A 12,909-nucleotide genomic window follows, 5' to 3' on the forward strand; every position below is an offset into this window, starting at 1 on the left:
GAATGCCCGATAGATTGTTTGGACTTTCCCCAGGAAATAAGCAGCCAGGGATTCACAGTGGGAGATAGAACTCACCACTACAGAGGAAGTTCGCTTCGCTACCAGATCCTTCACGGCCTTGAAGATGGTCTTCGACGGGTTTAGGCTGCAGCGAAACTCTGCAGCATAGTAAGCTGCCCGAGCTCGGCAGATGGCCCGATGGTAAGTCTTGGTAGATGCGGCATATGCAGCTTTTAAATCAGCTCCATATGTCTTTCGCCAAGCTCTTTCTGCCCGTCTACAGGCCCTCTTCAAGGCACGCAGGGCACTGTCATACCAGGGGCTCGACTCTCTAGTACTGATCTTACTTGATGTAATGGGAATCAGAGTGTCGAGAGCCCTGGTAGTCCAGGAGCAGAAGCGGTCATACCCCTCCTCAACATCTTCCAGTGGACCCAACGGATCTTCCGCTAGAAGGTGATGTAAATCCTCTAGCTTAAGTTGATTCCACAACCTCCTTGGAACACATCTCACCGACGGGGTGGAAGGAGCCGCCGGGATGGGACACAGAATGGTCACCAGAAAATGGTCAGTCCATATTACCGGAGAGATAGATGTAATATTCGTCCCCGGCAAGTTGGTAAAAAAGGGGTCAAGAATATGACCCCCTATGTGGGTAGGCTGCGAAACCAGCTGAACAAGCTGAAAGGCCTCTAAGTCAGCGGTGATGCTGCGAACCGCCAGGTTGGAGGGTGCGTCGAAATGTAAGTTCAGGTCGCCCAAGATGGAGTAATTGGCACACCCTATGACCAGTGTGCCCAGGGCATCCGGAAACGAACTTCGAAACACCACATCACTACCCGGCGGACGGTACACCACCATCCCAGAGAATGTAAATTCAGGGCTGACAGTGATTTTAAAAGAGGCGCTTTCACAGCCGGCGATGTTAAGGCCATTCCACACGCATGCAAAGCAGGACCTGACTATAAGCGCTATACCGCCACCTCTGGACGGTCTATTCAAAGTGAACATACAATAGCCAGGAGGACAAACCAATTGTCATTGCTGAAGCTATTACCAGGGCCTTCAAATGTTTACACCATCATCAACATTTTAATCATGATTTCCTTTCCAGCTGGAACATTTCCAAGTCACTGAAGCTTGCCATCATTACACCTGTCCTAAAGAAATCAACCTCGGATCTTGGTAATCTAACTATAGGTCAAATTCAGGCCTTCATTTTGTTACAGAGACCCTTGAAGCTGCTATCACCAGTTGTTTGCCCGCCTGGGGTCACACTGTGTTCTTGGTGGCTTTCATTAGGGCGCCACACCGCACAGACACTACTCTACAGTGAAGAGCTTAGCAGTTCCCAGGAGAGGGCTAGGCCTGTGCACTGATCTGATTAGACCACTCAGCTGCTTTTGACACCTTTGACAACCCGGTGCTAATTGAAAGATGTCTGCTTGGCAGGCATTAGCGTAACAGCACAGTCAATGTTCTCTTTCTTCCTACAAGACCGCTGTCGCTCGGTCGAATCAGGCTCTTTTCGCTCCAAAATAGTCCGCATCACTTGTGACGTACCTCAGGGCTATCTATGCCTTGCTAACTGCGCAATTAGCCTTCTTAGCTTACATCTTAGATTTCTGCAAGCTATGAGTTCACTTGTATGCACAAGACACAAGTTGCACTTTTATGCTTGCTGATGAACGTGGCAACCCTTTTCACCGTTGTGCTCCTGGGTCCTGTCATCAACAGCCTCTTCCCTCTTTTCTCACCAGATGAACTGGAACTTTGCAGCTTGCCTGTTGTTTGCAGTGAAATGACATGACCTATCCACACAGTTTGTGTAATCCCTCTGATGGTTCTCATTGAAAGAAAAAACAAACTTTAACTCACTTTAGCAGCCTCCTCCTCCTTCTTCCACACCCTTCGCATATTCTGCAGAATCTTCAAATTGGTCCCAATCAACACCAGAAAGACCGTCATGCAGGTTCTCGTCACCAGCTATCTCAACAACGGCAATACTCTCTATGGCACATTTCCATCCAGCTCCCCAGAAGACTCCAGATCATACAGAACGCTGCAGCCAGACTCCTCCTGGACCTGCCCAAACGGACCTGTATAGCTCCTCACCTCAGACACCTCCACTGGCTTCCCACCCAGAAAAGATGCCAGTTAAAGATCTTCACACATGCCTACAAAGCTCTACACATTCAAGGACCAGCGTGCATGAACCATCGCCTGAACTTCCATCTGCCCTCAAGACGTGCGCTCCGCCTCACTTGCCCTCGCACACACCCCTACACCCGACACAGCCACAGCGGGGGACGCTCCTTCTACATTCCCGCCAAAACCTGAAATGACCTGCCCCTCCACCTCTGAACAGCACCCACCCTGGCGGACTTCAGAAAGAAACTCGAGACTTGGCACCCTCTGTGCCCAGATACCCTTAGGGGTGACAGTGCTGCGCTTTACAAATTCTGATTGATTGACTTTGCCTTGTACACCATGTGCATCATGGCTGCCACCAATTTATCTTTCAAAACGATTTGTCACTTACCAACCTACCTTAACGTTTACATCTGCCAAGCAATGTCTTTTGGTGGTCCATTCGTACAAATATGGGCACTATAGCATGATCATTGTCCAGGTAACTGCTGGCTGTTTAAAAGCGGTTGACAGATCTCCAAATGAAACCAAATACAAATCAGTATATTAAAAAAAATTTTTATTGTTGTAGAGCTCAAACAGATACCAGAACTGCATGTAGTTGGCAGTCATTGGGTTAAGGAAATGTTTGGATTTTCCACCAGATTCTTCCACAAAGCTCCTGAATGTTGGAAACCTTGTTAAATGCGCATGCCGGCTTCCTACTGTCCCCACCAGTTTCCTGTTCACTCAAGTTATCTCCTCCTGTAAACTGCCACAAGCTCCTGTCCTAGTGACCGTCATGGGGTGATATCACAGTGATGTGGAAAGTCTATCACTGGGCACATTGTCTCCGAACGTACATCGACCTGGAGACATCACGATAGTAGAAAACGAGCCCGTCCCATCCGTCTGCTCCTTCTTTGCTTTGCATGTTAAGGCCAGGCTTAATATCCCACTTCGCCCCTTTTCTCAAGCATCTGTGTTAGCCATAAACCAGCACATTCTGTCTCTGTGCATCCGTCGCATTTACATTAGATGCATTTTCACACTTGACATAGAATTCATCTACATTCCTGTGCCAATGAGAGACTAATTCTTGTGATGCCTGTTGAATGCTTCCAAGTTCAGGGAAGTCTTCACTGGGTTCCTACAAGTGGAAACATTGAATCTGGAGACCAACTCCAGGTCACCTGATCCCAGAACAAGCCTTAACCAGACATTTTACAACCATCAGCAGGTCCTTTCATAGTGACTGTACAAGCCCAGTATGTTTCTCCTCCTACAGATGGAGACCCAATATTTGTCCACTAGGATTCTATTGCACTGTGGCCTTTGGGTAGTGGGAAACGCTTTGCTGGCTATTGCTGTAAGCATTGGGTCTTCTGGAATATGACATTCTTGGTATTTCCTTAGCCTAAGCGAGTTGTAACGCCATGTCTGTTTACTTCCTAGTTCCTGCGGGAAGACCTGAATTACCATGACCCAACCGTGAAGCACAGTACCTTCCATGGAGAAGACAAGCTCATCAGCGTGGAGGATCTCTGGCAATCATGGAAGAACTCTGAAGGTAAGAGACCTGCGCCTCAACAGATGAATTGTTGATCAGTGCGATTGTCCATTACTTGAGCATAGCTGTGCCGAAAGTTGCTCTTCGCTGGTAAAATGTTAATCCTTCTTTCCTCAACGTTCTCCATCAAAGGTACTTTATGAATGACTGACCGACTTATTATTAAAGGTGGAGCCGCTTTAATGATTATTCATTGTGTTGTCAGATCTTACTACTGATCTTGCCTTTTGATAACAAAGTACTTAAGAGCCAGACCGGGAAGTGTCCATGAATAACAAATGACTAATCACCACTGGTGCTCACTGGGCAGAACACTCCTTCTCCCTCAATATTCCTTTGTGTGCCAGTTTGCACTGTTGCTTTTTCCCCACCCGATGGAGAAGCAATAAAGAGCGCATTCCTCGTTTTAAGTCACTTATTTAGGGTATGTTTGGTTTTCTGACATCCACTCCACCATGCGAGCATCCCCTATGACACTCGGCTCACCCCATTGCTGGCACACTAACCCGAGGACTCCTCACCGTCCATGCACCCCAGACTACCAGTGCCCTTGCACAGACCACAACTGCAAAGCCTACCCATCGCTGAAGGCTTCATGAAAGCTGCTTGAGATTACAAGAAGAGTCCATGCTTACCGATGCCATTAGACCACAAGATTCGTGAACTAGATGCCGTAATAGAACGGGAATCTGGAACTTGGCTAAAATGATTAGTGGGAAATAGATGGAACAGGGACAATCAAATCAAATCTAAATGAAAGGTCGAATATGCGAGGCAGGGAGTTATGGCACTCGACAGCTGGCGTAAATGGAGCTGTGTATATTATTCCTGGTGGGCAGCAGAGGAGAGGGGGTTATGACAGGTGGGAATATTGAGTAGAAACTGAGTAAAGAAAGCAAACCAGCTTGCTAAGTGAAGGAAGATGGAGTGAGTGGAAGAGAAGGGGAAGGAGTGAGAGCAAAAGAGTGAGAGGAAGGAAGAATGGCAAAGAGTGACGGAAGGGGCATTGATTGCTGGGCTAGCGCCCACAGTGAGCAAATGACTTTGAGAAGGAAGATAAATTTGATGGAAGACCATGAGAAATCATAATCGTGATATAGAAAGAAAACAAGGATGTGTGAGATTTAGAATTAGAGGGAACATCCAGTATAGGAGTGTGAATGCGAGGCACTCTGGAATGAACAGAATAGGCCAGGTGGGTCATTCCTTGGGAACAGACTGATCCAGGCAGAGGGCCGCACAGGTACTGCATGCATTGCACCTGATGGGGACCTGTTAGAAAGATCAGTGACTGCCAAGCCCCTGTACTTTGTATTCCTTTATCACTTTGACTATCCCTTTCTCATGCAGCTGCTTGATTCTAGCTCACTGGTGCATCCAGGCCTGCATCTGGGAAGAACGATTCTCCAGTATTAGGGGTGTCTTTCATAGATTCACATGCCTGAATCATTCCACGTCGTCTGAGTGGGAGTCCCACGGTATATAAAAAAACAATAATATGCTATAATAACATTGGAAAAACCAGAAATTCCCAACAAGGAAGTAAAGGAGCCCAAGCTACAGTAGAAAAAACTTCCACCCTCATGACTATCCTAGTCATTTTGTATAGTCCAAACTACAGCCAATCAGGCGACAGCACCTACCAGAATGTTCTCCCCAGAGGCTCAGGCTGTCAGATTTTCTACCGCACGTCGTGTGAAGGGAGTCTCCTTGAGCTCTGCTCAGTTCTTCTCTATTTTCCTTCTGGAATCTAGTGTTTCTTCATTATGTCTTCCAAGAAATCTTTGTTCAGACCTTGCGAATCTTGTGGGAAGCTCCGGCTTTTTAAAGAAGATCCCCACAAAAAGTGCATTTATTTCCTTTATCCTGAACATCAAGTAAAGGACTGCAAGATCTGTAGAACCTTACCTCAGAAGACCCTCAGAGACAGAGAGGGCCGCCTGCTTTTGTGGCTACAAAAGCTTAAGGATTCGGAATATCCTGCGTCTGAGGTAGGAGTATTGCTTCTGGTTCTACTACAGCCTCTAAGAAGAGAGCTGCTACTGAGGTGTTAACTTCTCTTGGGGCAAAAGTTGCTAAAAAACAACTTCCCTCTAAGGGGTCTGATAGGCCTTCCTCTTCCAAGACTACTCCCCCTGTTAAGGAAAAAGGTGGTCCATCTACGCCCCCGAGAAGATCCACCAAGAAGTTACCTCAGACATCTGAGAAGATTTTACCTCAGATTCAGCCCCTGTCGTCGACGACGCCGTCGTAGACTCCGTCGTCGTCGAAGATCTCCGTCAACGGTAACTTTTTCATCTCCTAAGCCACAGATGATCATGTTGACGGCGTCTTCATCGCCTACGATGGTCTGTCACTGTTATACCTCTTTCGTCGTCGGCAGAATCTTCACCTTCTGCCATCGTCGACGGCTTCTCTGAAGAAATTTCCGTCGATTACATCATCGTCGACGAGGAAGCTACCGTCGACGGGCTCGTCGACGAGTTCCGCTCCGTCGACGACGAAGGCTCCATCGTCGTCGAAGGCGTCGACGAAGATAGTACCGTCGACGAAGCCAATTCCGTCGACGAAGCCAATTCCGTCGACGAAGCCAATTCCGTCGACGAAGCCGGCATTGTCGACGACGATAACCGCACCGTCGACGACGAGTTCGTCGTCGACGTCTAAGGCCAAATCCAGTGCCACGAGTTCTGCAGCGGACCAACCGTCGACGCCGCAACTATCCTCTTGTACTACCTTGCAGGTGTGGTCACCGTCTACGGTTTTTCAGACGCAAAAATCATCTTTGCTTCAGAGGCGTGGTTCAGCATTGACGTTATCACCACTGCATATTTCACCTCAAAGGGTACCCCTGCAGCTCCCAGACAAGCTTCTTGTCTCTGAAGACAGTGAGGAGGATTCTGTAATTGGGGAAACATTTGGTGTGGCTACAAGTCCTTCCGAACTTAATATTAAGCTTCAGGAAGACGACCTAGAGGAACAACAGTCGTCTGAGCGGTTGACGTCCCCTGTAGCAAATGTTCCTGCCACTCAGGTGCCAATTGCATTGCTCACCAACCTCCAATGCATGCTTGACGATTATTACTGGTGGTTTCCGCCATCTGAATCTACAGGCTCTCAGCCTCCTACTCCAGCGGTGGAAGCGCCTTTACCTGACTTTAGACCTCCAAGGTCTCCTCCACCGGCACCGTCTAATCAGCCAGAGGGACAACAGTCTTCTGACGAAGAAGAACAAAGAGAAGAAGGAGAGGTTGATGACATGTCGGAGTGGGATGAATATCCGGTGCAAACTCCTTCTCAGTCACCTCCGGCTGCTTCGGACTCACCACCAGTAGACGTTGGTGGTTTTCACCTTTTAATGGAACGGGCTACTAAGCGATTTCATATAGATATGGAACATACGGAGCAGGAATGTTTCCTTTAAGATTTTAAGGATCAGCCTAGAAAACAAGTCAAATCTATACCTATTATAGACTTTATATGGCAGGAGGGAAGGTGATGTCTACTCCAGCTTCCATACCCCCGGTCCTGCCACGGATTGACAAGAAATATAAGGCACCGGCGAAGTCACCTGCGTGCCTTATAGGGCAACCAAAACTGGATTCAGTTATTGTTCAAGCTGCTCAGAAGAGGTCTGGGAACCCCTCATCTCCAATTGCAGCCCCACCGGACAGAGATGGTAGGCGCCTTGGCGCCATTGGAAAACGTGTTTCAACGATGGCAGCTACCACGGTCAGGACTGCTAATTCATTGGCCATCTTGGGCAGATATGACCGGCAGATGTGGTCGGATATTGCGCCACTCTAAACAAAAAGAGAGTGAGGGAGAAAGACACTCTTGCTCCCCCAGGGGAATATATCCAACAACAACGAAAGAGTGACTGTATAAAAACACACTGAAAGAAACACTCATATGTTATTAAAAGGACCCTCACTCACCAACCTGGTTGGTGACATGTTTCATCATTGGGTCCCCACCGGATTTATTTAATGGATTTTTAGAGCGCATGGCTGCCCGTGAGCATCCCAGCGCTGACAGAAAATCTGAAAGGGTCTGCGGGAGCAAAGAGGATTAAGGGAACAGCCAGGTCTTTAAAGACTTACGAAAGGGCAGTAGGTTGGGTTGGGCGCGAAGGTCCAATGGAAGAGCATTCCACATCTTGGACGCATGAAGGGAAAACCGCCGGCCTCCAGAACGTGCTTTCTTAATCCTGGGAATTAGGGCAAGGTGAGTGTAAGAGGATCGGAGTGTTCTAGTCGTTGTGTAGGGAACAACCAGGTCCTTAAGGATAGGTGGGGCTTTTCCATGAAGGATTTTGTGGGTTAGGCACAGAGTCTTAAATTGTACCCTTTGCTCCACGGGCAGCCAATGTAGTGCTCTAATCGCAGGTCTGGCTGAGCAACGATCGGATCAGCCGAGTGCCGTTCCGGTGTGCTACGACGCCTGCAATTGCAGCGGAGCTGGTTGTGATTTTGTGCAAGTGAATTAGTGCAAGTTAAAAAGTAGCCAAATACTCCCTGAAAAAGGCTTTATTTTAGGTGATTTGGTTACTAATAAAAACAAGTGACGGATCAATACCAACTGAACAATGGAGCTGGGAGATCCGATGAAATATAAAAATTGGTCGACATGAACATGTTTCTTCTTGTATTACCAAGTTCCGCTACACATTCATCAGGACCTTTGTAAATAGTGAGACCATGGCGGTATACGCGCGCTAAGGCGTACCCTAACCTATGGTCATATATGAAAAACTCACGGTTTTACCATGTAGGTAGTTCTTAGACCGGTGGTAACCTGTAGAAGAAAGCATGGGAACAGATTGCTCATCATAATTCTGTCATGTCATCAGCTTTCACACAAAAGCGGGTTACAGGCATATCAACAATGAGTGTTTCTTTCAAACAGAGAAAAGGGAAGAGAAAGTACGTCCCATCTGTGGCCACTGTACTATTAACCACTTGGATGCTAAGGGTATTTGCTCTTCTTCATGTAATTTCCATTGAAATCAATGGAAACTCCATGACGAGTTACCCTTGTCATTAGCACTGAAGGGGTTAAAAAACCCTGGTTATTTTAAAAGCTTTTTCTTGCTCATTTAGAAAGAGAAGTGGGTCACCCACCTACGCTTATTTAGGTAGTTACCACTAAATCCCTTCCCTTATGTAGTGGTATGAAAAGGAGGGAAAGATACCTCCGGCAGGTTACTGCTTCGTATTCTCAGTATCGGCATAGGTATTTAAACTTGGGGCTCATCAGAGAAACAAGAAACAAACCATGCGCCACACATATTTAATGCAAATAGTTGCCCTGTATTTTAGATAGAGCGATGTTCTGTGGGAAACGGTGGTTATGGAGAAAGAAGCCTTACTTGAGTCAAATGCACAAATTACTTCATGGAGCACAGACCGGGGGCCCGTCTGGAAGTTCTATAGAATGAATAATAAAGAAGTTTTACGGCTACAGAATATCAAGGGATAGGAGCCCCTTCTCCCCCGCAATAGGCGTACAACACTTACTTCCAAAGTAACGGGATCCCACCAGGTGCCTAGCAGTGCACGTCTTGCTCCGAATATTGTTGTTCCACCGGAGCAACCCGGAAGAAAAAGGCAAAAGTTCCGTGTCACACGTGACGACGTTGTTGGGAACGTCACTACGTAGCATACGAACTTCATTTTAGAAACTAGAATGTTAACCTCCTTATTCATGATGTTCCTATGGTTAGGCTAACAAAGCGTTTAGTGAAAAACTTTATTAGGTAACCCTCACAAGCCCGAAAGAAAAGGGCAAAAGTTCCATGTCACGTGTGATGGCTTTGTTAAAAACGTCACTACGTAGCGTGCAAACTTCATTTCGGAAACTAGAATGTTAACCTTCTCATTCATGATGTTCCCATTGTTAGGCCAATAAAGCGTTTTATGAAAAACTTTATTAGATATCCCTCACGAGCACAGACAATAAGGATTACTTAGGTTGGTTATTTGAGCCATTCTACAGCCCTGAAGTCACTAAGAAATATAAACGAAAGCAACTTCAGGCTGTCATAAATTTACCAAGAAGGACAACAATCCAACGAACCAGTCAGAGAAAGACAAAGACACACACCTGCTTGTGTAATGAGGATTCATTTTTGGACAGTTCCCCAAGGTATGTTATCATTAAGTCCCTGGCGGTGAGTGGACAGACGATAGATTCATCTTTGTTCCCTTTCGAATAGGGTTTGTTGTGAATTGGGACCAGGTTTTTGCTGCTCGATTACAGTTCAGGATAGATCATTGGTAGTGTGGCCTGCGGCTAGGAAATGTTCTGTCATTTTTGTACATACTTTTCGGCATCTAATGTTGCTCCGGTGTTCACACACCCGTTGCTTTATTTTCCTTGAAGTCATTCCTACGTAGCGTAAGCCACACGGGCAAGTAATCATATAAACAACATTCGAGGAATTGCAATTCGTGTGAAATCGTTGGTACCAGATGGATCCCGACTCTAGGTTAAGTTGTTTTGTTGGCTTCGTCAGGTGACAGACACTGCATGACCCGCACGGGTAATGACCCATAACCGGTGGAAGGCCCCATACCTCAGTGATGGTTTTGTCCTGGTCTGGGGCTTGTGCCTTAGGGCGGGTATGCACGAGGGAGTCCTTGATACTCCTTGCTCTTTTGTAGGAGAACAATGGTTTCTCCCATTGATGGTCATTGACCTCCAGAAATTTCCAATATTTACGAATGGTTTTTGCGACCATATGGGATGCGCTGTTGTAAGTGGTTACACAGGTCAGTAGCACTTCTCCCTAATTTTTAACTTTATCTTCCAATGGGGGTTCCTTATTTTGGTTCCGGGCGCGTTTGCAACTTTTTGTCAAAATTCTCTCGGGGTACCCCCGTTCTTTTAGTTTTTTAGTCAGGTCACCTGCTTGGTCTTTGAATGTATTTACATCAGAACAGTTCCTTCGCAACCTCAAATATTGCCCATAGGGGAGGTTCTCACGAAGGGGGCGGGGGATGGTAACTCGTGAAATGCAACAAGTTATTTCTTGCTGTGGGTTTGTGGTGCGTCCTTGTCTGTAGGGTATTCCCCACTCTCGATATCACAACATCCAGGAACACCATCTCATCCTTGTGGTATGTATGTGTAAATTTCAAGTTAGGATCGCAGTTGTTTATCCAGGTAAAGAACTAAAGCAGCTTTTGCTCCATCCCTTGCGAGATAATGATGATGTCGTCAATATAACGCCTCCAAAAATTCAGATGGAAAAGGTAGGGGTTATCTTCTGCTAGGATGAACAACTTCTCAAAATTGAATACGTATAGTCCTGCGACACTCGGGGCAAAGGTGCTACCCATCGATGTCCCTCTTGATTGTAGGTAGAGGTCGCCTTTGTATTCAAAGAAATTATGTTTCAGAGCCAGAGAAGCACATGAGATCACAAATTCCCTAGGAGTTACGTACTCCCAAGCAGCTTCTTCCAGTGTGGTCTCCAAGACCCTGATGGTATCGTCTTGGGGAATGCACGTATATAGGCACTCTATATCTAGTGAAACTAGATAGATGGGGTCCTCATCCAGGTCCATGTCCTGTAGGAGAGCCAAAAGGCTCTTTGTATCCTTTAGGTAAGTGCTTGTTGCCTGTACAAGAGGTTTAAGAAAAGAATCGCAATAGCGCAACAGAGGTTCCAACAGCGAGCCAATTCCTGAAACAATTGGCCTGCTGGGAGGAGGTAACTGGTTCTTATGCGTCTTGGGCAAGGTGTAAAAATAGGGTATTGTCCCCTTATTGATCAAGAGGATATCTGCCTCGTGTTTGGTGATATGTCCAAGATTTTCAGCCTCCCCAACTAAATCATCTTTGCTTCAGAGGCGTGGTTCAGCATTGACGTTATCACCACTGCATATTGAACTAAATATTAAGCTTCAGGAAGATGACCTAGAGGAACAACAGTCGTCTGAGCGGTTGACGTCCCCTGTAGCTAATGTTCCTGCCACTCAGGTGCCAATTGCATTGCTCACCAACCTCCAATGCATGCTTGACGATTATTACAGGTGGTTTCCGCCATCTGAATCTACAGGCTCTCAGCCTCCTACTCCAGCGGTGGAAGCGCCTTTACCTGACTTTAGACCTCCAAGGTCTCCTCCACCGGCACCGTCTAATCAGCCAGAGGGACAACAGTCTTCTGACGAAGAAGAACAAAGAGAAGAAGGAGAGGTTGATGACATGTCTGAGTGGGATGAATATCAGGTGCAAACTCCTTCTCAGTCACCTCCGGCTGCTTCGGACTCACCACCAGTAGACGTTGGTGGTTTTCACCTTTTAATGGAACGGGCTACTAAGCGATTTCATATAGATATGGAACATATGGAGCAGGAATGTTTCCTTTAAGATTTTAAGGATCAGCCTAGAAAATAAGTCAAATCTATACCTATTATAGACTTTATATGGCAGGAGGGTATTAAGGTGATGTCTACTCCAGCTTCCATACCCCCGGTCCTGCCACGGATTGACAAGAAATATAAGGCACCGGCGAAGTCACCTGCGTGCCTTATAGTGCAACCAAAACTGGATTCAGTTATTGTTCAAGCTGCTCAGAAGAGGTCTGGGAACCCCTCATCTCCAATTGCAGCCCCACCGGACAGAGATGGTAGGCGCCTTGACGCCATTGGAAAACGTGTTTCAACGATGGCAGCTACCACGGTCCGGACTGCTAATTCATTGGCCATCTTGGGCAGATATGACCGGCAGATGAGGTCGGATATTGCGCCATACATAGACCAGCTTCCGGAGCCCGCTAGATCTGAAGCGCAAAAGATCTTACAGGAAGGAGAAAAAATCTCGTCTGAGATTATCGATTCGGCGGTGGACGTTGCCTCCACTGGTTTCAGGCAATTAGCAGGTGCTGCTGTTTTACGTAGACAGGGGTGGCTACGATCTACGTAATTCCGTCAGGAAATTTAAACGAGGGTATTGGATATGCCTTATGACGGAGATTTTCTGTTTGGCCCGCAAGTAGAAGAAGCCTTGCAGACAATTAAAAACGACACAGAAACAGCGAAATCCTTGGGCACCCTCCAATTTCGTAAACCGCCCTTTCGAGGAGCGAGAGGACGTGGATCGTCCTCTAACAGAGGTGGATACACACATGAATCCTCCTACAGACAAGGAAATCAGCGCTACCAAACACAGCGCTATCAATCTTACGGCCAATGGAGAAACAA

General features: G+C 46.8%; 1 protein-coding gene across 9 annotated transcripts in view; it reads left to right on the forward strand.

Moving 5' to 3' along the window:
* The window catches only part of STIM1 (stromal interaction molecule 1), a 508,846-nt gene that overhangs the window by 294,034 nt on the left and 201,903 nt on the right, over positions 1-12,909 (forward strand). For all 9 annotated transcript variants that reach the window (XM_078658670.1, XM_078658667.1, XM_078658664.1 and 6 more), the window contains one exon: positions 3,586-3,700. In XM_078658670.1, coding sequence (XP_078514796.1) covers positions 3,586-3,700 — 115 coding nt within the window. The remainder of the gene's footprint in view (positions 1-3,585; positions 3,701-12,909) is intronic.

The sequence above is a fragment of the Lissotriton helveticus genome, chromosome 8 (genome assembly GCF_964261635.1).
Source record: "Lissotriton helveticus chromosome 8, aLisHel1.1, whole genome shotgun sequence".
Taxonomy (NCBI): Eukaryota; Metazoa; Chordata; class Amphibia; order Caudata; family Salamandridae; genus Lissotriton; species Lissotriton helveticus.